At 44.6% G+C, this 26,967-nt stretch overlaps 1 protein-coding gene across 3 annotated transcripts; it reads left to right on the top strand.

The window, feature by feature from the left end:
* RBSN (rabenosyn, RAB effector) lies at nt 1-26,967 on the top strand. Of its 3 annotated transcripts, none has more exons than XM_019433631.2 (12): nt 1-85; nt 2,962-3,267; nt 6,996-7,136; nt 9,700-9,800; nt 10,975-11,020; nt 11,137-11,298; nt 13,406-13,647; nt 15,725-15,795; nt 19,791-19,877; nt 20,750-20,852; nt 22,132-22,236; nt 22,910-26,967. In XM_019433631.2, exons 2-12 carry the CDS (start codon nt 3,120-3,122, stop codon nt 24,053-24,055), a joined length of 2,352 nt encoding a protein of 783 aa, XP_019289176.2. In that variant the 5' UTR covers nt 1-85; nt 2,962-3,119; the 3' UTR covers nt 24,056-26,967. The 3 variants fall into 3 exon arrangements, with proteins under 3 accessions (XP_019289176.2, XP_019289175.2, XP_019289174.2); XM_019433630.2 differs by having other exon boundaries at nt 37-159; XM_019433629.2 differs by having other exon boundaries at nt 45-243.

Genomic DNA, 26,967 nt, shown 5'->3' on the forward strand with positions numbered 1-26,967 from the left:
CTGTCAGGCTGCCTTCCGGTTTCGGGGCCGCGCAGGCGCGCCTGCCGAGCGTCGAGCAACCGATGGAGATGGCGGCCGCGGCTGGGTGAGGGACCGCAGAGGCCCAGAACCCCGACGGGAGGACCCGACGGGCCTGCGTGCCAGGGGGAGCGCGGCCGGGTACAGAGGGCCGGGAAGGGTCTGAGTGGCGGAAGCTCGGCTCACCTCAGGAACAGAGACGGGCGGGCCGTGCGGGTGTGGGATGTATGCGGTTGTGGTGGGTGTGACGTGCTCGGTGGGAGATGTGGCTTTCGGGCCGTGAGTTTCGCCTGCATTGTGCTTGCGACGATTGGGCTCTGTGTGATTGTGTGGTTACGTGGGGGCGTGCACGGTTGTGCTTGGTTATACGGCTGAGGGTGGGTGAGCGGTGGTCTCCCGATTGCTTGCGTTTGGTTCCCTGGTTGTGTGAGGTTGAGGCGTTTGGGTTCTGAGTTTGTGTCGAGTCGTTTGTAGCGTTTGGTGTGGCGTCTGTGCGCCGTGTCACGTTGTCACGTCCGCTCTGTGGGGTCGAGTCTTTCATGTCGTGTGCGGTTATGCGACCTGTGCATAATCGTGTTGAATTGTGTGGAGGGTGTTGTGCGCGGTCGAGGCCGTGATGAGTGCGACTGTGGGATGTGTAGTCTCTGCAGCATGTAGCCGTGTAGCATTCATGCTGGGCGTATAATTTCAGGATATGTAGGTATGATTTTTATTTTTTACGCGGTGTGGGTTGAGAGGGGCTTGCATATGTTATGGTTGTGGGGTCTGGCTTCGTGGTTTCTAGTAGATTTATTTGGTTGTGGTGTGTGTGTGGTTATGCGATTTTAGAGTTCGTTCAGGCATTCATTCATTCACAAATGAAGCTTTCTTGCGTTTCTTCGTGGTAGGTGCCAGGGAATGTGCTAGACCCTGGGGTAAGGTGGTGGGAAAAGCGCGTAGTCTCTGCCCTCACAGAGCTTAGAGCCTTCTGTACTTAGTTATTTTATGTACTCGTGATTATAAGTTGATACGAGCGCTGTCCCACGGGAGAATGCCTCAAGTAAGAGGCATTTCCTTGAGGAAGCAAGGTTGGGTTGAGATGTGCAGGGTGTGTGTGTTTGATTTGTGGTTCTTAGGGTGAGTGCCTGGGAAGGAAAGGAGCTTTTAGAGTCCCCGCATCCGATGAACCACTTGCTGGGGAGGAAACTGGAACTGCTGTTTCAGTGACCGTCTGGAAAAGGGGCTGAGATCTGGGTGTATATAGTCATGGGGTTTCTTAGAGGGAAAAAACCAGGGGCCCGGTGTTTCCTTTGCTTATTTTCTGGGTCATGGCTACCTTTCGGCTTTGAGGACCAGGCATTCCGTCCTCACAGGCCCTCTGAGCAGGCCCATCCGAAGCTGAGAGTCATACATTTCCTCTTACTCTCTACTGCGGTTTGTGACCACAGGTTCTTGGGGAGAAGTTTCTCTGCTTTTGTGGAATGGTTTTATCTGGATTCTCCCAAGGCTGGGTGTTTTTCTGAGGCGACATTGGAAGTGACTTTGGTATGGCCCAGTAAAAGTGAAAATGTAACCTATTAAGCCCTGAATGTCTGAAGCACTAAATCCTTTTATTTTTGAAGCAGTGAGAACATTAGGCTGGCTTTTCAGCTGTCATTTATTGACTTATAAAAACCCACTATGTTCACTGTCGAAAAAGTACAAATATAAAACACAAAATAGATTTTTCTCTTTACCACTGGATTAAAAAAAATTTTTTTTTTAACATTTATTTATTTTTGAAAGACAGAGAGAGAGCACAAACAGGGGAGGAGCAGAGAGAGGAGACACAGAATCCGAAGCAGGCTCCAGGCCCTGGGTTGTCAGCACAGAGCCTGACACGGGGCTCGAACTCACAGATCGCGAGATCATGACCCGAGCTGAAGTCGGCTGCCTAACCAACTGAGCCACCCAGGCGCCCCTTACCACTGGATTTTTTAATGCTCCTCCTTAGACTAAGGTTGGGATTTTTGTTTGGTGTGGTTTTAGCTTTGCTTTTGTTTTTTAGGGCAAACACTATCTCTTTTTCTCCTTGCATTTTGAAACATTTTTATTTATTAAAAAAATTTTTTAAATGTTTATTTTTGAGAGAGAGACAGAGTGTGAGTGGGGGAGGGGCAGAGAGAGAGGAGGACAAAGAATCCAAAGCAGGCTCCAGGCTCTGAGCTGTCAGCACAGAGCCCTGTTCAGGGCTCGAACCCACAAACCGTGAGATCGTGACCTGAGCCGAGGTCAGATGCTTAAATGACTGAACCACCCAGGCGCCCCACTCTTTGCATCTGTGATGTAAGTATACGAGCTTAGTATATGTGGTTGAGTAAATGACCAAGGTAAAGAGTCAAAAATTTCTGTGTGTGGGGGCGCCTGGGTGGGGTAGTCAGTAAAGCGACCGACTCTTGATCTCCGCACAGGTCGTGATCTCACTGTTGGTGAGTTTCAGCCGTGTCGGGCTCTGTGCTGATGGCACGGAGCCTGCTTGGGATCCTGTCTCTCCTCTGCCCTTCCCCCACTTGTGCTCTCTCTTTCTCAAAATAAATAGACTTAAAAACAAATTTCTGTGTGTTGGTAAGTACTTGAGACATTTCCTCAGTGGCTGAAGTGGCATACAAATTATGGAGTTGGACCAGTTGAAGTTGCATGTTAGAGAACTGCCTGGGTTTTGTGTTTGCTTTTGAAGTTGAATTTTCTTATCTTCAGGAATCTCTGCTTCCTACTTCAGCGAGTTGCCATTGTCCAGTGATGTTCTCAAATCTTTGAAGGTTTTGTATTTCAGAGTAAGGGTTTGAGAAGGCAGTTTGTGTTCTGAAACTTGCAGTGAGCAAACATTAAATAATCTTGTTGAGCGTTGAAAAGAACAAAGAAAGTTTTCAATTGCTGCTAATTTGCCTGAATTGCCTCTTTTCTGTCCCTTCTTTCCTGTTTCAGAGCTTCTCCTACTCCAGAGAGGAAACCTCACCCAGAGCCATGATACCACTTTCCCGTCACCTGTGTGCCGCTTGGTTAAGCTAATGCTGTGAGAGCACTGGTCCCTTGTGGAGGAATCAAGCCGACTCTTGGCATGAGGGGTTGAGAGGGACACTGCTATGGCTTCTCTGGATGACCCTGGGGAAGTCAGGGAGGGCTTCCTTTGCCCTTTGTGCCTGAAGGACCTGCAGTCTTTCTGTCAGCTTCAGTCACATTATGAGGAAGAGCACTCTGGGGAAGACCGTGATGTCAAAGGGCAAATTAAAAGTAAGAGGCGTGAGTTTTTTGCCTATCCTGTTCTGTCCTTGGGAGCTTTAACTCATGGGATGGTTTTCATTAGCTTCCATGATGCCACCAGAAGGTGATAAACAATAGTAAATCAATAATAATAGTAGTGAACATATATCTAATGCTTACCACGTGCCAGGCATTGTTCAAAGTCTTCCCCATGAATTCACCTCATTTAATCCTCATGATACCTATCGGACTGTGAGACCCCATTTTACTGTTGAGGGTACTAGTCACAGAGAAATTAGGTAACTTGCCTGAAGTCACACCGTGAGGCAGGGCGTGGCTTTGAACCTAATAAATGTAATCACTGTGCTCTCTGCTGTCTCGCTAGACTGTTTGAATTATCTAATTGCCAGCCTGTGAGGAATATGGAGTGGAACTTCTTTCCTTAGCTCTGAAAGTGGAGGCCCATTGTATATCCATTACCCTGTTACAAATTCAAGCCTTCCTTCCATCCTTCCTTCTTCAACTATACCTTGTCCTCTGCAGCCCAGGAAAAGGAAGGTCAGAGTTGAAAAGCAAGGAGAAACAACCTAAAAAGTTAAACTTGGTTTTTGAGCTTCTCAGGCCTCAGGTTGTAGAAGAGTCACAGAAAGGATTTTTTCAAAGCAATTTTAACTATAAATAGTGTTCATTTCTGGAATTCAGATTCTAACTCCTAAATATGATGCCAGTATTCTGGAACTCACTTTCCTAGTGATTCAGCTAATCTGCTTCTCCTAGCTGGCAGCATTTCTGAAGGCAGTGAGATTCTGGATGTGTATTCACAATTCTGTGTTGGGTGGGAGAGAAGGGGATGATCCTATATTTCTAAATGGACTTTGGCCTCCACATATGCGAGTCACATGCACCCTGTAATGAAATAGTCCCTCTCCATGTCTCACTTTTCAGTTCAGAAAAAATTGTTGAAAGCATTATCATTTATTACCTCTTTCTAACCACATGACAAAGTCAAACATTTTCATAATCCTGAGGGCTGTGATAAATGAGGTGTCTACAGAGGCTGGAGCAGAGCCATAACTGTTAGCAAAAAAAAAAAAAAAAAAATTTTGTATTTTGTCGTTTTCAGAGTTCCTTTATAAACATCGTTATTTCATTTGATTCTTCCAGCAACTCTGCAAGATGGTGGTTGGTTTCATTCTACAGAGAAAAAGTGAGGCTCAGAGATGTTGAGCAACTTATCCAAGGTCACACAGGAATTTGTAGAGGTAGACTTTGACCCCAGGTCTTCTGTCACCTCTGAGTCTAGTGCTGCTCTTTCCACTTGGCATCACTGATGATACCAGACCCTGTGTTCCAATCACAGCTTGCCCTGCAGCTAGAATGCAAACAAAAACTGCTCATCTAAGTTTCCTTGGACAGCTGGAGCACCTCTGTGACCTTTAATGAGCATCCAGTCTGAGTGTCAGCTGTCATATACCGTGATGTCACTAAGACTTTGATGCTAGTGGGTTCAGAAGTTAGACAATGTCTTCATTTTCCTGTGGTAACCCATTTATTAGAGGAAAAACATTTAAGGTTACGTAGGGAATAACAGGTGTGAGAATCCACTTGAAGAGTAATAGAGATTTTATGAGTTGTGAAAGAAACTTGAAAGAATTCTCTTGTGTTTTTCTTTGTTTTCCCCCTATCTCTACCTCAGAAGAGCTAAGAAATTGAGTTAAGCATTTCTTTAGTACTAATGAGCATTTCTTCAGTCAGGAAGGATATCTTGCTTCTGTGGGAGTTTTCTGTGTTTTGGAATCAGGAAAGTAAAGTTTTAAAGATTGACATCAAAGATTTTTGAGAAGTCCTTTGAAAAGGATTTGGTCTTTTGGTTCTTAGACATTTTATGACATTGCTGGTTTTGTCAAGTGAAATATTAAAGCCAAAAGAGCAAACCTTGATACCAGGTTTTGGAGGTGGTTTAAGAAAGAAAATATAAACTTGTCATTAAGTGGTCAGTGAGTTTGGGCCCCAGCCCTGCTTCAGCTTCAGTTTAGCACATGTACAGTAAGTATAAGAAAAGGTAATTGAAAATTAACTGTGGCTTTTGCTTTGTGTGTTTTGTTTTTTTTTTTAGTAGTTTTTTTTCCTCTGCTTTGTGCTTTTAAAGATATATGGGATTGTTCTTACTTGGCCTCCTCTTGAAGGGCTATACCTGGGAAGGTGGCCAGTGTGTTCTTCTATCCTCTTCTATCCTAAAGTGGTTAAATTACATGGACTTGCCTGTTTAACTGGACACAGCTTAGTTTTGTTTGCAGAAGTGAATTTGTGTCTGCTAACTCCAATTTCCTGTCTGCTAACCCTTTGTTTACCGTTTTCTGTTTTCTCTCCCCTATTGTTAAGAATATCATCCGGTGGACCTTATTTTTCCAGGTGGAGAAAGCCATCTCAGAGTGACCAATAATCAGGGAATTTGCTTATTAGCTTGACCGCCTAACAAAGACATATATATATAAGCTTAACACTTTCTCCCTCTGCCTGCCAGCCCCTCCATATCTGCATTTCCCTAGAGTTTTGAAAAGCTTTGGTAGTTTTTAATGTTGTTCAGGTAACAGCAGTTCAGAATTCAGGGAATTCCATGAAGTAGTGATCTATTAAATGTAAAAGAAATTACATTTTGTGTTAAACCTGGTATTTTCTACTATATTCTAGTGGCAGTAAGGGATAGTCATCCAAGACTTAAGAACATTAATGAGAGCAACTTAGGATCAAGAATTCTTTTTTCCCACCAGTTGACTGTTCTCCTTCAACAGCAGGTCCTCTTAGCACACGGGGCAGAACCCCTGTTCTGTGGAGGCATAGTTTTTGAGTTGTGCTGACTGGGGAGAGCTGGGGTTCTCATTTAAAACAGATGGGGTTTCCACTTCCAGCACTGCTGCCTTATGAGCTCTGTGATCTTGGGTGCAGCAAGTTTCCCCCCCTCTTTGATGTCACGTCCTCATTTACAAGTAGGGATACCACCTGCCTCATAATGTTGTGAGCATGAATTGGCCTAATGTATTTGAAAGCACTTTGTGCCTGGTACATGCAAGGAATCAATCCAGGAAGCATTCATTTTCTCTTGTTACCAAGTCTGGTTCCCTTTGCTTATGTTGTAGGTATTATATCTGTTTCTTGAAGCTTTTTGTCAGTGTCAGCACACATGCATTCATTAAGTGAGTGGGGGAAGAAGAACTGTATGTACAGATAAGCATTATGGAGAGCACCAGCCCAGGTGTTGGTTTACTTCCATCCTGGAAGTAAATAAGAAGTGTTTCCTCATGAGTCCATCGAGTAAATAAATTAATACTGTAGAATTTAACTTTATAAACTTTGTTTTAATTGAAATATACTTTACAAATAAGTTTTTAAGTGTGCAATGCAGTAAGATTTGAAAAATGTATATACCCATGTAACCACCTCCCCAATTAAGATCTAGAAAAAAAAAAATTCCATTTCCTTGGTCCCCTCATTGAATTTGACTTTAATACTTTAATTAGGCTCTTAAATTTGGCAACAACTAGTAATGTAGCTACATACTGGATACATAAACCAACTTACTGCTAATACTGACTAGTGAATGGATTGCTCTGGGGGTTTATCATTGCAGTTTATTTGGGATCCAAAAATTTTCAAATGAAGCATAGTCATTTCATCACTTTTTGTGTTTGAGATTTCCCTTGACTTTGTGCTAGATGTTCTTTGTGGACTCATTTATGGTGTTTGTTTGATTTTTCCAGGTCTTGTCCAGAAGGCTAAGAAAGCCAAGAACAGGCTGTTGAAACGAGAAGGAGATGACCGAGCAGAATCGGGGACACAGGGCTATGAGTCTTTCAGCTATGGAGGGGTTGACCCTTACATGTGGGAACCCCAGGAACTTGGTAAGAAATTCTGTTCCTTCATTCAGCAAATGTTTGAGCATCTTTATGTCCTAGGTGATGTTTTAAGAGTTGAGGAGGCATCAGTAAACCAGAATGGTCTAAACTTCTCACGGTTCTTACGTCCCAGTGGGGGGCGAAAATGGACCAGAATGAGCCCAGCACCTACTTTGTGTTAGGCACTGCATTAAATGCTTTACACGTGGACTCATTTAATCCTCACTGCACTTGATGGGGACCTTCCCAGAGTCAAACAGCTAAGCAGCTACAGAAATGAGATAGGAATCCAGGTGTTTGACATCAGCTCCGGCATTGACTTGGCTGTCTCCTCTCACGTAGTAGATTACCTGTCTAGCAAGAGGCATTCACTGATTTGTGCAACTTAATTTTCGAAACACATTATCATACCATCTACTGACTTTTAAAATAATCATCTTTTGGGGTGATGAAAATGTTCTACACTTTATTTCGGTGATGGTTGGTTGTACAACTCTGAATATACTAAAAACCATGGAATTTGTGTGCTTTAAATGGTGAATTGTATGTCCATGAGTAATAACAGAGCTGTTACCAAAACTGCCACATGATGTTGAACTAGCTAATCTTACATGTCCTTTAACTGTTGAATGATAACAAATTTAATATAACATTTTATGTCCATGCAATAGATAAATAATGATTTACTCATGAGGCTCTATTAACTTTCATATTTATTATCTTCAGCACCTTTCACAAAAGCTTTGTGAGCTGTAAAGGGTAGTGATGCTCATTCCCATTTACAGATGAGGAAATAGGCTGTATAAAGGGAACTGATATTTATCCAGGGTCATCTACTGTTTTCTTCTTGTAGGGCCACTATGGAATGCTTCTTTTTGGATGAGAAAAATCTTAGAACTGCACTGTCCAATAGGATAGCCACTAACTACATGTGGCTATTTAGATTTAAATAAATTAAAATCAAGTAAAATTTAAAATCACTTCCTTAGGGACGGCTGGGTGGCTCAGTTGGTTAAGTGTCCAACTCTTGATTTCAGTTCAGGTCATGATCTCACGGTTATAGAACTGAGCTCTGAGTTGGGCTCTGTGACAGTGTGGAACCTGCTTGGGATTCTCTCTTCCCTCTCTCTGCCTTTCCCTCAATCGTTGCCTCTCTTTCTTTCTCGCTCTCAAAATAAATAAACTTAAAAAAAAAGTCATTTCCTCAATCATACATTAGCCACTTTTCAAGTGTTCAATCTGCACCTGTGGCTAGTGGCTGCCAAAGTGGAGAATGGAAACATTTTCATCATGGCAGGATAAAATGGCTTTAAAAATAATAGTATACAACGTAACACTGTCTGTTAATTATACTTACATAAAAAAATAAAAATTTCAAATCAACGTGTTGTACACCTGAAACTAATATAGCATATGTTAATTATACTTCATTTTTAAAAAATAGTAATTATACATATAATTATGAGTTAATATGAAAGTATGTAGGAAAATTTGTGGATTCTTATTAGCTTTTCAATAGCCTGTTTTATGATTACCAGTGTTAAATTATCAGAGCAATTTTCTGATTAATTTGCCTGTTTTCAACAACCGACGAAGTCAAAATTGTGGAAGGTCAAGAGAATGGCAGATTTTAGAAGTTCATATTTAGGTCATCCCTAGGAATTTGAAATTAAATTTAACTAGATATTAGAGAGTATGGTAGGGGAGAAAAGAACGAAGATGATGCAGAGGGTAGCATGTGAGAAGCTCCAGGTAGGGTCCAAGGTATAAATGAACCGGCCATGGTTGAGAAGAGGAGGGGGACTGTGTGCTGGGGGGGTGGGGCCAGGTGCAAGGGGAAGGGTTGGTGTTTCGGAAGAGGGAATATTTCAGATCTGCTGAGACAACAAGCTACTTGATTCCATTTGTGTGAGAATGTTCATCCTGGGTCTTTGCTGCTGGACTGAGCAAGGTATCAGTTTAACTGGCTCCTCCTGTGGCATCTGTTAGCATTTACATTTTGGGGACTATTTTGAGAAGGTCTGTTTTGATTCTGATGAAAAACCATAGTGTGCCAACTTTGGAAAGTACAGAAAAGTATGAGAGATTTTTAAAAATTGCCCATAATGTTAGTGTCCTTTTTACTGAACAAAAATTCATGTGCCAGACAGCGCTCTAAGGGCTTTATAAATTTTAACTTTTTAATCCTCCTAATAACTCTGTGGAGCGAGTGCTATTCTTATCCCCATTTTATAGATGAATGCTCCCAAGTTACAGAGATGTTAAGGAACTTGTCTAAGGTCACACAATGTGTGGCAGAATTGAAACTTGAGCTCCGGCTGGCTCCGGTTCAGGCTCTTGTCCACTGTACTCCGAGGTCTCTGGTATTGTACTCTGTGGCCTCCAAGGTAACCATGGTTAATTAACATTTTAGCAAATTTGTTTCCATTTGTTTGTCTTTGAATTTTTGTAAGACTCTAAACTAGAATTTCTACTTGCGTGTAAAAGTCATTGAGGATAAGCAGCAAGGGAGAGGGGCTCTTTCATAGGAATGACAGGTCGTTTGTCTCCCCATCTCCTCTCCTTCTAGGTGCTGTGAGAAGCCATCTTTCCGACTTCAAAAAACACCGAGCTGCCAGAATTGACCACTATGTTGTTGAAGTCAATAAATTAATAATCAGGTTAGAGAAGGTAAATTTTGTTGTTTTAAAACCTTTTTTTTCTGCAAGTGTAACTTTTCTGGGAGAAAAGAATTCTATTTCTACAGTGTGTACTATGTATGTTGTATCTGTCTGATGCTGGCAGAGAAAACGCCCCATCTAGAGCTCACCTAGAGAGGTGCAGAGGACCTGCTTGGGCAGGTCTAGCTTGGGCTGGTTTTACTGAAGGAGACGACCCCAGTTGACAGACTTGCCACATAGCCAGGCTTTCCTTTTCCTTTCTCTGAAGCCTACTTGGCTGCTGGAAAACCTTTCTGCCTTCAAATTATTTCCTCTTTTGGGTGTCCCAAGTACAAACACGCAGTGGGGCATGGTGTGTGATACTTGATAGCAAACTGAGAAACTGGTGACAAGGTTTGTGAGGACTACTCAGCCAGGGCCAGTGTTAGTGTGGGAACTTCTTAACTGAGCCTTCTTGTCCTGTAGTACCAGAGTGCATCTTCAATACCGCAGTCATTTTTTTTTTTTTTTTTAATGTTTATCTATTTATTTTGAGAGAGAAAGAGAGTGCATGATCAGGGAGGAGCAGAGAGATTGGGAGAGAGAGAGAATTCCAAGCAGGCTCAACACTTTCAGCATGGAGTCCCGATGTGGGGCTAGAACTTAGGAACTGTGAGATCATGTCCTGAGCCAAGATCAAGAGTCAGACACTTAACCAACTGAGCCATTGAGACACCCTAATACCACAGTCGTTCTGTTCTACTCTGACCCTAGAAATGCTTGCTGTGTATGACCTGGATTGTGTCATGGGCATGGTAGCACCTGCAGGTATAGTTCTTGATGTGTACTCTGTAGGACAGAAATATGTGGCCAGTTTCATTGTCCAGGAGGACCGTGGAGAATCAGGAATTCTCCATTGGTTTCAATAGCCACACCCACCACATCTTGGCCTACCCCTGCTTATTGCTTAAATGGGGAGCTGACAATAAAGAGATTGGAATCAGGTCACGGAAAGGGAGCTGCCTTCCAGATGCAAAGCTAATACTCTGTCTCATGCAAAATTGCTTTTGTGGCTTTGTGGGGTTGGTGATGACAAATGAGACTTGAGAAATGAAGATGTGCAAATTCCTGCTTGATGCCTTTTGCCTGTGGAAAGTGTGTACATCACCTGTTTAACTCTATTTGCACTGTTTTCTCTTTGTCAGCTCACTGCATTCGACAGAACGAATACCGAGTCTGCTAAGATACGAGGTAACTCCAGAATTTTGCTTACATTCATTCTGTTTATCTTTCTTCCTGATCACACCTCTTTTTTTAAAATGGCTTGTTTTTCTGTTTGTTTGATTTTTGTTTTGTTCTTCCCAAAGCAATAGAAAAGTCAGTGGTGCCTTGGGTCAATGACCAGGATGTTCCTTTCTGTCCAGACTGTGGGAATAAGTTCAGCATCCGTAACCGCCGCCACCACTGCCGGCTCTGCGGGTCTATTATGTGCAAGAAGTGTATGGAACTCATCAGTCTCCCTTTTGCAAGTAGGTAACGTAGAGGCGGTGCCCTGGACCCTGATCTCCTCTTGCGACTACCTTGTTTGCTGATCACCACTTAGTGATTTTTTTGAACATTTTTGTCTGAGTTAATGTTCTATGGGTCTTCATCCATTCACTTACTGATTCCATGAAGCCTGCTATAGGCTAGGCACTGCCAGGGCCCAGGGATACAATGGTGGATAACAAGGGCTGACAGACTTTTTCTGTAAAAAATCAGATGGTAAATGTTTTAAGCTTTGTGTGCTACAGGCGGTCTCTGTGACATTTCTTTTTCTTTTTTTAAAAATTTTTAATGTTTTTATTTATTTTTGAAGGAGAGAGAGCGAGAGAGAGAGAGCGAGCATGAGTGGGGGAGGAGCAGAGAGAGAGGGAGACACAGAATCTGAAGCAGGCTCCAGGCTCTGAGCTGCCAGCGCAGAGCCCGATGTGGGGTTGGAACACTCAAACTGTGAGATCATGACCTGAGCCAAAGTTGGAGGCTTAACCAACTGAGCCACCCAGGTGCCCCTCTTTGTCTTTTTTTAAACAACCTTTTAAAAACCATACTTAGCTCAAGGGCCATACAAAAGCAGGCTGGTCTTGGTTTGCAGGTCATGTTTGCCTGCGTCTGGTCTTTAAGACATCATCCATTCTCCCAAAGGGTCTAGCATCTAGCAGAGGATACAGACTTACAAACAAATAATTGCTTTATAAAGAGATAAGTACTATGAGAGACATTGTGTCAGACACTCAGGAGAGCTGACCCAATTGTGGTCAGCCCTGCTTGGAAGTGGAGCTTGTAAGAGAAGGTCTTAAAATATGAGTACCAGGCTGTCCTTCCCTTTGAGGTTAAAGTCACAAACCGTTCACTGTCATATAGAACAGGCTGTAACGTCATAATATGAGAGACACTGAGTGCTGGGGAGATCAAGAGCATGGATGTTCAGGTTTGGGAGGTGATGTTCGAGAAGAGCCTTTAAGATGATCAGGATTGCAAAGAGAGCAGGAGGGAACCTGGGTAGAGTGAAGAGCAGGAGCAAAGCTGTGGAAAGGCCCTGGGGAAGGTTAGTAGATGAGCAAGTAGAATAGTTGGGGGAGTGTAGAAGACACATTTGAGAATTATGGGGACAGTGGCTACAAGGTTTGCTTGAACCAGAGGATCAGAACTCTGAGTCTCAGCTAGTTAAAAGTTGTTAAAGATGATCTCCTGGGCTTTGGGCCAATTCTGGGACATTTAGTGTGGTTTTGCAACCCTGGAGAGTTCTGCTAACTCTGCATGTGCTGTTGGCTACAGAGCATCTGGGCAACATGGGGCAGAAGCAGATGTTTCCTCTGTCCAGTTCTCACAGTCAGCAGGCACACATTACCTTGATACCTTCCCTTTCTCCCTGAGACTGACTTTGTGTCTTACCTGAGACTTCATAAGCTATGTTTTTGGGACACTATTCACCTTTCTTGTCTTGAGCTAATTAATCAACATTTACTGGGCAGCTTCTATGGGGTAGCCCTGTTGTATATATCAGGGTATAAGTATGAAAGGGCAATTCCTACCATCGTAGAGTCACAGATTCATAGAACAGCCCTGGGTATACATAGCACTGTCATACTGGGACAAAAGTAGAGAGTGCTCTAAGAGGGATGATATGGTAGGAACTGATAGGAAGGGCAGACTTTTTTTTTTTTTTTTTTTTTTTTGTCTCAAGGAATATAGGGCTTCCTTTGTCTCAAGGAATATAGGGCTTCCTGAAGGATGTGCCATTCGAGCTGAGCTTTGGAAAGGGTAGGAGTCAGATGTTTGGAGGCGGGGAAGTCTGTCAGGACAGTCTAGGGATTGGATTGGTTGGAGGCAGAGCAAATGGAGGAGGGCAGTTAGGGTCAGGTTAGGAACGGGCCTCAGAGCCTCAAAGAGACCTTCCTAGATTGTGTGGCTCTTTCTTGGCTGGCAGTGAGAGTCTCTCCCACCGCAGAGCCTGACCCCAGGACGGCAGAGGTCTGGTGCTTCTTGCCAATAGACAGCCTGTATCAGCACCTGTGGCACTCCCCTCTATTGTGAGCACTAGGGTGATTGGAGTCTGCGGGCTCACTGCTGCCTGTCCTGTGTTGTGCTTTACAGATAAGCTTACCAGTGCCAGCAAGGATTCCCTGAGCACCCACACCAGCCCCAGCCAGTCACCCAACAGTGTCCATGGCTCCCGCCGGGGCAGTATCAGCAGCGTGAGCAGTGTAAGCTCTGTTCTGGATGAAAAGGATGACGACCGGATCCGCTGCTGTACACACTGCAAGGACACACTACTGAAGAGAGAGCAGCAGATTGATGAGAAGGAGCACACCCCCGACATTGTAAAGCTGTATGAGGTGACTCACTGTGTGCGGTCCTGGTCTGATGCAAGATGCAGATTTGGCTGTTAATTATGTACACGCTTGCACATTTTGGAGATGCTTTGGGAAGTTGTTCCTCTGAATCACTTTTAGTCTTTGCCGAAGGGCTATAGTGTGATCTCCTAGCTAGGGCCCTGGGTAATTCACAGAGTCATTGGGGGTGTGTTGCAACAACCTCGTTCCCTCTCCCTTCCTTGCCTACTTGAAAGCAGGAAGTTGGAGACTTTGGTGGCCCAGGGGCAAAAGGAGGAAGGATGGTTGCCGTGGGGTGTGGGCAGGATTTGGGGGTGAGGGCAGAAGCTGGAGCAGGTGGTAGGTAAACAGTGGGCCAGAGGAGTCCTGGGAAACTCACTTGGAAGCTTCAGGCTTTATGAGTTTGAGTGACTCCCCATGAGCATAGAGCTTCCCCTTTAAAAAACTTTTTTTTATGTTTATTTTTGAGAGAGAGACAGAGTGTGAGTGGGAGAGGGACAAAGAGAGGGAGAGACACAGAATCCTGAAGCAAGCTTCAGGCTCTGAGCTGTCAGCACAGAACCCAGTGTGGGGCTCAAACCCATGAACTGCGAGATAGAGCTTCCCCTATTAAGTCCATTCAGTTGCCTCAGCTGTCGTTACCACCAGCAGTCCCAAAACACCATTGGTAGATGCTCACTTTGAGTGGAACGTAGTGTAATGAAAAATGGGATTTAGCGTCAGCCTGGAGGTGAGACTGCCTCAGCCTCCCAGTGGCCAGGGGGACCTGCAGGCCAAGGAGAAATTGCCAAGTGAAGGTTTCGCAGGGAGGTGATAGGAGATGGGAAGGAGATCAGCCTGGGCAGCAGAAGCAGCTCATGCACAACCCTGAGCAGAGGAAGAGTGTATAGGTCTTCTCGACTTACAATGGGGTTACATCCTGATAAACCCAACCAAAGTTGAAAATATCCTAAGTCAAAAATGCATTTAATACATCTCACCTACTGAACATCATAGTTTGGCCTGGCCTTAACCGTGCTGGGAACACTTATTAGCTTCCGGTTGGGCAAAATCCTCTAACAGAGACCTATCTGATAATGAAATGTTGAGTGTGTCCTATAACTGTTGAATACTGTACCTGGAAGTGAATAACAATGCTTGTAAGGGTATTGGGTGTTGACCCGCGTGATCGCATGACTGACCTGTAGCTGCTGCCTGCTGCCCAGCTTCGCGGAGGGAGCGTCAGACTGCATGCCACTAGCCCGGGAAGTGATCTAAATTCAAAGTCCCAAGTACAGTTTCTGCTGAATGCCTATCAATGCCTCACACCATTGTAGAGTTGAGAAATCATAAAGTCCAATAACCGTTGTAAGTTGGGGACTGTCTATATATTGTCTGATGATCACTGAATGGTCACTGTTAGCAGTTCTGCAGGTCATAATGGCTGTGTTTCTGGAGTCACCATGAAAATACTTAGACTTCTAGAAATGGTGTTAATGAAACCCTGTGCTGAGCTGCAGATGTAGCCATTATCCGTTCTGTGTATGGAGTTCGTGACCTGATAACTCATTTTTGTAAATAGCCACTGTGCTTTTCCTTCCTTCATCTTTGAAGTGAGCCCTGGCAATGCCTTTTGCTGGTATCTTTCATCACCTGGCAGAGAAAGAATGTAGCAACCAGTTCCTTCCGTCTGCCTTGGTAAACTCATTGGCTTGTGTCCTGGAAGGCCTTGCTCCCTGCAAAAACATCCGGTAAAAAGTTTTGTTGTCACTTTCCTTCCTGCAAGATTTACTGCTTCTAAAGGAGGTCTGTAAATCAGGAAATTGATAACAGTAAAAACAAACAAAAAGCACTCTGCATATTTCTATATTAGAAAACTGTACGTATTATTTTTTTTAGTAAAAAAATTTTTTTAAGTAGGCGCCATAGCCAATATGGGGCTTGAACTCACAACCCTGAGAATAGGAGTTGCATGCTCTTACTCTTACTGACTGAGCCAGCCAGGTGCCCTGAAAACTATAGACTTTAAATGCCTCTCTATTGATAACAGTGTAATTTTTCTGTACCTTGAAAGCACCACTCACTTCTTTTTTGTTCTTAGAAATTACGACTTTGCATGGAGAAAGTTGACCAAAAAGCTCCTGAATACATCAGGATGGCAGCATCATTAAAGTAAGCTATTCCTCTGTTTTTCTAATTCAGTGATGACTGTTTTCTTGCCTTTAGGGCAGCCCCTCGGTAGCTGAAAATGAAAATCTTAACTCTGGCTGTGCTTTTCTTCTGTGAGCAACTGTGGAGAATCTTTGTCATATCTATATAGTCCCATGTAGCCATGTTCAAGTGACTCCAGTCATTTTTCTTTTTAATTTTTTTTAATGTTTATTTATTTTTGACAGAGACAGAGACAGAATGCGAGTGGGTTAGGGGCAGAGAGAGACGGAGACACAGAATCTGAAGCAGGCTCCAGGCTCTGAGCTGTCAGCACAGAGCCTGACGCGGGGCTCGAACTCACAAGCTGTGAGATCATGACCTGAGCTGAAGTCGGACACTCAACCAACTGAGCCACCCAGGTGCCCCGTGACCCCAGTCATTCTGATTGAGCAGGTTCATAGGCCCCACTGCTGAGTATAGCATCTGGAGGTGAGCAAGGACAGTATTCCTCATGCACCTGCCTAGCTAGATGCTACTTCAGGGTGGCATTGAGGTGTCAGGACTTAGAGCAAGCATTTCCTTTAGAGCAGGGATTGACACATTTTAGCTAATGGGCCAAATCCAACCTGTCATCTCTTTCTTTTTTTTTAAATTAAGATATAATTCAGACACCAAAAAATTCACCCTTTTAATGTGTACAGTTCAGTGGTCTTTAATATATTTACCAAGTTGTACAACCATCATCACTGTCTTAATTCTAAATCATTTTCATCAGTCCAAGAAACCTCATACCCATTAGTAGTCACTGCTCATTTCTCCTCTCCCTGGCAGGCACTAGTCTGCTTTCTGTCTATGGATTTGCCTATTTTGGACATTTCATATAAACGGAACCATAAATATATATGATCTTTCATGTCTGGCTTCTTTCACATAGTGTAATGTTTGCAAGGTTCACTCCTGTGATAGCACATGTTAGTGTTCCATCCCTTTTGTGTGAATGCATTTGTATGGATAGACCGCATTTTGTTTATCCATTAGTCCGTTGATGAGCATTTGGGTTTTTCCACTTCTGGCTGTGATGAGTAATGCTTCAGTGAATATTCGTGTATAAGTATAAGTCTTTTTGTGGACATATGATTTTATTTCTTTTGGGTATATACGTAGGTGTGGGGTTGCTGGGTCATATGGTAACTCTAGGTTTTAAACTTTTTGAGGAACTGCCAGACTGTTTTCTTAAAATGACTGCGCCACTTTATATTTCTGCCAGCAGTGTATGAGGTTTCAGTTTCTCCATATTCTTGCCAACGCTTGTTATTGCCACTTGTTTTTATAAGTAAAATTTTATTGCCACGTAGCCATGCCCATTTGTTTGATTATAACTACAAACTACAGCAGCAGAGTTGAACAGTTGTGACAGAGACTATCTGGCAAAGCTAAAAACGTTTATTATCTGGCCCTTTACAGAAGAAATATGCTGACATTTTCTTAGGAGCATTGCCTCTTCTGTAGGTTAGTGATATGTGAGCTGGAGTTTGAAGTGCTACCATTAGAATCGGATCCCCACAGTCTTTCCCCAACCTGCAGGGAAGAAAATTATGGCATCCCGTGCTTTCGATTTGAGAATTATCTTCTTTGTTTTTATTTACCCACTTACTGTGGCAATATGTTATAGTGTCCCCACAAGCAAAGCTTGGCTTTTCCTTCATGATGTCAGTGACTACGTTCTAAGTCTGTCATGTGGGTCTCACATGAAAAGAAAATTAACCTTTTCATTTACAAGGTCCTTAAGGAATTTCTTGACTTATGAGTCTGTAAATGTCTGACTTACAAAATACGAATCGCTAAACCCAGTTGGTTTGTGGCAAAAAATATCCTTTCCCTTGCATGTCTCCCTGCCTCCGCTGTTGCTTCAGGGCTCTTCTTCCAGTCCCTGTTCCCTCCTCCAGTGTTTGCCAGCCCACAGGGAAGGAAAAGAGAGGTGGGAGGGAAACACAAAAGAAAGAAACCATTGCAGACCACCTCCATTTCCCCCAGTCCTAGCACCTGGATGTCTGTAGCCTCTGGCAGAAGACAGTGTCAGGGGAGGAAACCCTTGTTTCTCCAGCCCTCTCAGCCTCCACTGCGCCTTCTCTTCTATTTGCACCTTCTGTACCCCATTCTTCCTCTTTTCATTCCAAGAATGAAGAACGGCAGGAAAGGACACATTTTCGTTTCTACCTGCAGTTCACTGAGCAGTTTCGATCAGTGGAGCATATATCCTTCCTGTGAGTAGGTTGGGAGAAGCAGCTCAAGTCATTCTGGTATATAGCTCCCCTAAATGGAGACTCGTTGGCTTGGAGCACCTGTCTCATGCTCTCTTTCTCCCTGAAACTTACTGGAATGAACACCTTCCTCCCACCTGTGCCCATTGGTTTGAAATCATGACAGGATTATCTTCTTCCTGGATGCCAGCAGGGAGAGCTGTGTTCCTGGCGGTCTGAGCTGGCACTAAACTTTGTCTCATGATGTTGTTACCCATGGGGCTCCTGTCCCTGAGTCTGTTGTTTTTCTTGCTTTGTGCCTCAGACACGCTTGTGGGTTAATGGGCCTCCCCATCCAGCTGGGGAACTGCCATTGCTCAACGTGTTTCCAGACGTCTAACTCCTACTCCTTCTCCAAAGATTGGTTCTAAAGGGCTTTAGGTGAATTTTACTCCCTCATTCATTCGATGGATATTTATTGAACACTACCTACGTGCCAAGTGCTATTTTAGGTGCTGGGACTGTAGCGATGAACAGTGAAGACCGTGTCCACTGTTATAGAGCTTCATTATCATGGGAGCACAGGCCATAACCAAGTGAAAAAGTCATGAACAAGATAACTCCAGACGTGATAGGTGCTCTGTGGGAAACATGTTGGTTGGTGTGACTGAGACCTTGGGAGTGCTTTCAGATTTGGGCCAACCTTGTTATTTTCCACATGACTTGGAGATACCAAGACGAAGTGGATGCATTCTCAATTCTGGTCTGATGTTCTTTTTGCAAACTATGCAGTTTGAGATGATGAAACCACCTTATTGGATCCTCTAGTTACAGTGCACACCAAGATTTTTCCAGCTCAAACTTTCTCGTAGATGAAAAACTAGGTCAGCGCCGCAGTCCTTTCTGTTTATTTCACTTAAATTGCTGCTGCCTCAGAAAGGGGGTTGAATGGCCATTGCTGAGGCTGCATTAATAGCTGCAAGGTCTTCTGAAGCGTTTCTGTTTTCAGTGGACATGGATGAAGCTTGGCCATGTGCTAGTTCCTGAGGATATAAAAATGAAAAGCCATCATTATTGCACTTGGATTTTGGGCCTGATGGGGGTGACAGACTTGTAAATGAACAGTTCTAAGATCACATGATGACTGCTATTGTTCCTTGGAGTTAAGTGGAATTAAGCCACCTCTGGCCTTCTCTGAAGTCGCCTGCTCCACCCTGGGTACTGCTCCCTTCTTAATTTGGAGTCAAAGTGCTTTTCTCATGTAGGGAACAATTGTTCATGAGACCCAGGGGCATGGGGCAATTGATCTAATGCTGTGCTGGGTATTACTAGGTGTTGAACAGTGTCCCTGCGTAGTCTGAGTGAGAAAAGCCAGGTGCTTTTTCCTCTAATGTGGTGTAGCCAACTTATTTAGTAAACCACTTCGTATGTCTTACTAGGTATAATGAAATTGTTTAGGGAAAGTAGGCTAAAGTAGAGTCATTTGCATTTATTTTGGTGACGAGTGTAAGAGCTAGTCCTTAGAGGCCTAGGCACAAATCTGTTCCTGTGGTATCTGCAGACTAAAAGAACAAAAACAGCTTCCACGTGATTAGCACTTATATTTAGAAGAGGAATGAGCCCTGCATTATAGACAGAAGTCTGAGATAATACCGCTTGGAGAGAATTACCTGTGTCTACCTTTGTAAGGCCTTAAACCTTTAGAGCCCTTTTACACAATGCTCTCCAGTAAGCGTGATGAAACTTGGATTAAACATTTCTGTGATTTCTTCTTAGTGCTGGGGAGACCACCTACAGTCTGGAACATGCCGGTGACCTTCGAATAGAAGTGCAGAAAGTGTATGAGCTCATAGATGCTTTAAGGTAAGGTGATGTTTGACTTGCTGCCTTGAGTGGAGGAGATACGGTTTCAATGAGGGGGGTGGGTGGCTGGCAGGCCTGAGCTCACCCGGAGTCCTGGGGAGTATGTGTGAGGAGCCAGCTGAGGGTAGGCACCAGCTGTGGCTCTCAACACGTCTCAGTAACTTGGTTAAGGCTTCTAATGTTCCTTATTATTAAAGAAATAGGAACTGATTATTGACACCGTCTTTGTGCCAACCATTGGTTGTATCCACATCTCATGTATTGGACCAAAGTTACCCAGTGTGGTAAGGATTAATACACTCATTTTGTAGGTGAGAAAATGCACCACAGCTGGCAAAGTGATGGAGCCAGGATAGGAAGCCAGATTCTTTCTGCTGGTCAACAGCTGCTTTTTAACCATGGACTTGCTGTTGGGGTTAAATCAGCCCTTTGAAGTGTAGAAAGTATAATGATTTAGAGGGAGAACTGAGATGAGGCAGCCTTGTCCATCTGTCTGTGCTGGACTGGCTATGTAATTTGCAGACCTAGTGCAAAATGACAATGCAAGTCCACAGTAGGGATTATTAGGAAGTTTAAGACTGTGACAGCAGAATATTAAACCAGGCCCTGGCTACTCCCTCGTGAAGTTGGCCCTACATGTGTGGCCAGTCCCTTAATGGGTTAGTGTTGGTTGTTTACCCTGTGCTGTACTGGGGGCCTTGGGTACAACCACAGGGTAAGAAACGGGCTTTGCCTTAAAGGACACTTCGTGAAGTCTTTAACCTGTTTCCTCCACGGATGGTTCTGGCATGAAAGCCTGGCAACTCAGAGATTGCTCCCTTGTCTCTGGGGCTAGCAGTGCTTGTTACATTGATATGTTTGTTCCATTTCAGTAAGAAGATCCTAACCTTGGGCTTGAACCAGGACCCTCCACCACATCCAAACACTTTGCGGCTGCAGAGGATGATCAGATACTCAGCTACGCTTTTTGTGCAGGTAAAGCCATCTTGGGGTGATAGGAATGTCTCACTTGCCTCCCCTGCTTTTCTGCCTCTCAGAAGGCAGACCGTGCCAAAGGCTTATTTCCTATTTGTACACTTATTATTTTTTAAAATTATAAATACAGTCATGTCACACTTAGAGAAAAATCTGGACTACAAAGAAGGGTAGAAACTTCTTAATTCTATGTCCCCAGGACCATGACACATCATTCTGGCATATTTTCCTTTTTTTTCATTTGTATTTGTTATATAAACACTTACGATTAGTACATATTTGCAAATTTATGTTTTCTCTTTTTAACACTGAATTTTGTATCGTAAACACTTTTTACTTAGTCTTTGTTTAAACAGCTGTCACTTGAATGGCTACAGAATATGACTTTGCATGCACCATCCTTTACTCACCTCCTTTCACCAGGTATCTGATAGATTCCCGTGTTTTGCTTGTATGAATACTGCCTGACAGACATACTTATACATGCCATTTCTTCCTCAGGATGAGCTCCTAAGGGACTCTTCCTGGGCCATTGCTTGGGAGGAGACAGCTGATTGTTCACAGACTGACTAACCCTGGGAGGTTAGAGCGGAATTGTTTCTGCCTCAGCACACCTCTTGGGAGAGCCACAGTGAACCACCTCTGGGGCTGCATGACAGGGTGATCTAGTAGAGCCCTGTTGGCTTAGTTTTCCAACACTGTATTGCAGAGAAGTGGGCCCTTTGTCCTTTTTTTTTTTTTTTTTTTAACGTTTATTTATTTTTGAAAGACAGAGACAGAGCGTGAGGAGGGGAGGGGCAGAGAGAGAGAGAGGGAGACACAGAATCCAAAGCAGGCTCCAGGCTCGGAGCTGTCATCACAGAGCCCGACACGGGGCTGAAACTCACAAACCACAAGATCCTGACCTGAGCCGAAGTTGGACATTTAACTGACTGAGCCACCCAGGCGCCCAGGCCCCTTGTCCTTTTGATTAGTGGTGTATTCAGCAGTCATGCGGTGAGTGCCTACTGTGTACCAGGCAGTGTTCTAGGTGCTGGGTCTCCTGCCATGAAAAAAGACACCCCTGTTCTTGTAAAATTTACTTTCTAGATGGGGATAGACCAGAAGTAACTAAAATATATAGCTTAGAAGATAGTGAAAAGTGCTGTGGAGAAACATAGAGCAGGGAAGGGGTAGCGGGCGTGCATGGGGCTCAGATGGAGGCTTACAAACAGACTTCATTAGGCTGATGTTCTTCCTAAAAGGATTAAAACATAAAATTGTCTGTGGCTTCCTACAGGAAAAGTTGCTTGGTTTGATGTCACTGCCAACCAGAGAACAGTTTGAGGAACTGAAAAAGAAAAGGAAGCAGGAAATGGAGAGGAAGAGGATCCTGGAGAGACAGGCAAGTGAATGCTGCTGGCAGCCTTTTGGGCACAGAGTCTGCCCCAGGCTTCCAAGGGGTCCTCTGTGAGGTCGTGGTAAGCCAGAACTTCTCATGCTCTCCGGTTTGCATCTCTCTTCTGTTCTTTTCCAGCCTCTCCTCTGTAGACACCAGAATAGTTGTTTTTCTCCCCAGGTCAGTCCTATATTTCTTCAGAGATTGTGCTGATTTTCTCCCATCCAGAATACCATGGAGGCTGCCACTTCTCCCTGTAGCACAGATTTCAGGGGACCCAGACCTCAGGGAGCTCCTTGTAGAACGCTTTGGAAGATGCAACATTAAACAGAATAATGTGTACATTTAATAATGGGTGAGATTCTAGTGTAGACGAGTGATACTAGACCTCACAGGTTTAAGACCAGCATGTGGCCAGTGAATAATCTAATATAGAGAAAATCTTATCCCTTAACTTACTATTATTTATGAATTTATTTTTGAAAGCCAGGCCATGTGCCTCCTCTCCCCTAAAGCACACAAAGCATGATCTGACTTAGCAGTTGGATCCCTGAGTCCTGAGGTGGGCAGTTGGAGTCTCATCAGCACAGGGGCGGTGGGACCATAGGGGCGGCTGATGGTATGGCTGCTGTCGGCCTGGTGACTGTGTTTCTTCCCTTCGGCTTTGGTGTCTCCCCAGGCTGCCCTGGAATCCCAGCGAAGGCTTAAGGAACGGCGGAGTGACCTGGCACCTCGTACGGCTAATGGGGAGGTGGCGTCCCTTCGAGGGGGGCCTGCCCCCCTGAGAAAGGCTGAGGGCTGGCTCCCGCTGTCTGGAGGTCAGGGGCAGAGCGAAGACTCAGACCCCCTCCTCCAGCAGATCCACAACATCACATCATTCATCAGGCAGGCCAGGGCTGCCGGGCGGGCGGACGAGGTGCGCACGCTGCAGGAGAATCTGCGGCAGCTGCAGGACGAGTACGACCAGCAGCAGACAGAGAAGGCCATCGAGCTGTCCCGGAGGCAGGCCGAGGAGGAGGACCTGCAGCGCGAACAGCTGCAGATGCTGCGTGAGCGGGAGTGGGAACGAGAGCGGGAGCAGTTCCAGGCCGCGTCCCTACACACACGGACTCGGTCCCTGGACTTCCGAGAAATCCGGCCTTTCCAGCTGGAGCCTGGCAGGGAGCCTCGCAACCACCTTGCTTATGCTTTGGATCTAGGCTCTTCCCCAGTTCAGAGCAGTGCAGCTCAGAAGATTCCGTCGCCCGTCTCAGCTCTCGAGCCGGTCAGAGTGTGGTCTGGGCCCCCAGCCATTGGCCAGGAACCCCTCCCCCAGAGCACCGTGTCACAGCAGAGTGAGCTGGCCTCTCTAAACCCCTTCGAGGAGGAAGACCCCTCCAGCCCCACAGCAGACAGCACTACCAGCCCTCCGGCTGCAGAGCCTGCCTCTGGCCCTTCAGCCTGCATCCTCAAAGAATACAATCCTTTTGAGGAAGAAGAGGAGGAGGCCGTAGCAGGGAATCCCTTCACTAACCCAGACAGTCCAGCGCCCAACCCCTTCGATGAGGAAGATGAGTATCCCTGCCCGAGGCCCTCAAGCCCTCCTGTTCCTGGCAACCCATTTGAGGAAGCCACCTGTACCAACCCCTTTGAGATGGACAGTGACAGTGGGCCAGAGGGCGAGGAGCCCATAGAGGAGGAGCTCCTTCTCCAGCAGATTGATAACATCAAGGCGTACATTTTTGATGCCAAGCAGTGTGGCCGCCTGGATGAGGTGGAGTTGCTGACAGAGAACCTGAGGGAGTTGAAGCGCACCCTGGCTAAACAGAAGGGGGGCACCGACTGACCCCACTGACCGTGGGCAGGGCATCTTTGGGCCCAGGGCCTGGCAGGAGCCTGTGGAGCAGGGCAGGGCTGGTGGGCTCGGCGGGCAAGAGGGAAGGGGGAAGGGTAACATCTAAGGTGTGCACACAGGTTAGGGCAGGGAATCTGCTGTTTCGTGCTGTGCACTTGGAGGTTTTTCCACTACAGTTGAATATTAGTAAAGTGGGAACCAGAACAGGAAGAATCAGCATTCATTTGCTGTATTTCCTGGGTTGGTTTTTTGTTATTTGTTTTTTGAATTGGGTTTTCCCTTTAGAAGGGATTTTAAATTTTCATTACCGACTATAACTAAATGCAGTTCTGCTGGGCAGTCTTCGTGAGTCCCTGTGCTCCTGCCTAGTCTTTGGTCCTTATGCAGTATTATAGGGAAGCCTTAAATAGGGCACTTTGTTCAGCCAAGACAGACAAGGTGGATTCATTTAAACCTTTCTTTGGTCAGACAGAAGTCTGTCCCTATTAGGCTTCTTTCACCTGGGGCTTCCTCTGCCCTGCTGGGCACATCCCAACCCATGCAGTGGAAGGGGAGAGGTGCTGCATGAAGGCAATAGTTTAGACCCAGGAGAGCCCAGGGTCTAAACTATTAGAGGGGTGGCAGGGGGTGATGTTTCACCAGGGCGTTTCCATTCAATTTAAGTCCTTGGTTGTCTCTTTCAGGAAGTTAAACTTCCAGTCCCGGCTATCACTGGGTCTGACCGTGGGCTGTTCAGAAGATGGGAGCGGTTAACTTTTTGGTTGATGGAGGCAGTAGTCTTTGGGAGAAGAGTGTCTACCCAAATGTTACTCTGTTGGAACTGAATAACTGATGGTATACTTGTCCCAGAGAAACCTCCCTCTAGAGCTTTGGTGAAATTATTCTGGCCTGGGCTTTTTCAGAGGGCCCAGTCTGTAATTTAGGATTGTAATCAGGAAGCTTTTGTGGGACATTGCCAGGACAGTGGAAACTTCCTTGAGTCAGAAGATAAAATAATTTTCAGGGCAAGTTGATCAGCCTTCTTCCTTTTTGGGTCATCCTGTCCTGATCTGGGCATCAGGGAGGTATTTTCCTACCAATGTTTAGTATTAAGAAGTGGAAATGTTTGAAGAGGCACAAGCCAGGATCATTCTGGTAGCACCACAGTACTTGAATTCTTCATCAAGTAAGGGCAAAAAGGGAAATTGTTACTTTAGCTCTGGTGCTTTGGTTTACAGGAATGTAATCCTTACCTGACGTCTGACATCATGATACCCAAGTGTGCTCAGCTCTAGGTAGAGTTCCTGCAATTAGGCTTGTTGATTAATGAACAATAACTGACCACTAGTCACTTTATATCCCTTAACTAACTCTGGGTCATACTCTCACTGGTTACAGGTGTGAGAGCTGAGATTCCTTTTGTTACCTTCTGGGAAGACCCCTGCTGGTCTTGAGAATGTTTGAAAAACATTGTGGTTTAAAGGTGATCTGTATTTGTGTTGACACTAGTCGCATTTCTTTAGCATCTGTTGGATTTTTGGGCTGAGTGAAAAGATCCTGTATAGGGGTGTGGGAATGGGAAGTGGGTGGAGGGTGTGTGGAGGACACTGTTCTGTTTGCAAACAAAGGAATATGAGTGGATTGCTAATGTCAACCAGTTACCAGCCTTGCTGATTGTGGTGGGGGTTGGGAAGTTGGCAACCAGGTCTGTAAGATGTTGCCTGGTACAGGCACCTTTCTTCCTTCTCCTGCCCTTCCCGCTGTTATTATGGAGGGTTTCACAGATGGTTGGCATGCTCCCTGCTGCTCAGTCTGTCATTGCTCTCTGATTGAAGAGGAGGATACTCTCTGCACCAAAAAGCAGGTAGTTCCAGAAGCTAAATGCTGCTTTCCGTCATAATTACTTTTCTTATGAAAATATATCTCATAATTAGCTGGTGATTTCACTTCAGACTAGTTTACTGAACATACCCTTTTCCTGAAGTCAACCCAGGTAGCAATCTGTAAGTAACTAAGAGCATTAAGAACCACACATTTAAAAAGTTAAACTTAAAAACAAAACAAAACACTGAATATACTAAACCAAACTAAAACCTTCTGATGTGATTGAATTCTTCCATGGGTATATTCTTCCATTTAATTCTTCTATGGCTATATTCTATATAATCATAGACCTGACAGGAATTAGAATTCTCTATACCTAACATTTCCCAGAATTCACACAGGCACAAAGTTGGCTTTATAGAGATGAGTTATCATCAGGGTAAAGATGGCCTATGGATTGCAACCACAGCTTCAAGTTCTTACCTCATGTGAATATTTTACTCTTCCCGCAGTCTTTCAAGGCAAACCACTCCATCTCATGAGAAGATGAGCAAGTTCTTTTTTTTTTTTTTCTTAATTATTCTTTTTAGTAATCTCTACATCCAACATGGGGCTTGAACTCATGACCCCGAGATCAAGAGTCCCAAGCTCCTCCGACTAAGCCAGCCAGGCACCCCAAAAGTGAGCAAGTTCTTGATGAGGTGTTGGCAGATCTCCTTAGACAAAGATCATGTATGGAAGAGACTTTGGGGATTCAGATATCACATGAAGTTGGCCTTTGTTTTCATACCTTGTTTGTATTTTTCCATGTCTAATACACTAAGGACATTTACTAATAGACTTGCAGCTCAATGTGTCTTTGCTGTTCAGATACTAAAGTGTACTTCTGAGTCATCATGAGCCAGGTGGTAGGTTGGACATTGGCATAATTAGATGATGGTACTCAAAGGGAGAAGCTGGTCTCTTTACCAGGTCACAGAATGTGGTAGCAGATTGTATGGGTCATTTGATGGTGACAGCTTGAGGGTCATTGGTTTGCATGCACTACTCTGGGGCCTTGTATTGGAATCTTTTTTTAAAAAATAAAATAACAGATGTTA

The sequence above is a fragment of the Panthera pardus genome, unplaced genomic scaffold, assembly GCF_024362965.1.
Source record: "Panthera pardus isolate Hobbes unplaced genomic scaffold, ASM2436296v1 HiC_scaffold_8, whole genome shotgun sequence".
Taxonomy (NCBI): domain Eukaryota; kingdom Metazoa; phylum Chordata; class Mammalia; order Carnivora; family Felidae; genus Panthera; species Panthera pardus.

Coding starts and splice junctions, on each gene's coding strand:
- RBSN (XM_019433631.2), top strand. CDS start 3,120: ATGGCTTCTCTGGATGACCCTGGGGAAGTCAGGGAGGGCTTCCTTTGC. Junction 7,137..9,699: donor GTGGGAACCCCAGGAACTTG/GTAAGAAATTCT, acceptor CTCTCCTTCTAG/GTGCTGTGAGAAGCCATCTT. Junction 11,021..11,136: donor CGAGTCTGCTAAGATACGAG/GTAACTCCAGAA, acceptor TTCTTCCCAAAG/CAATAGAAAAGTCAGTGGTG.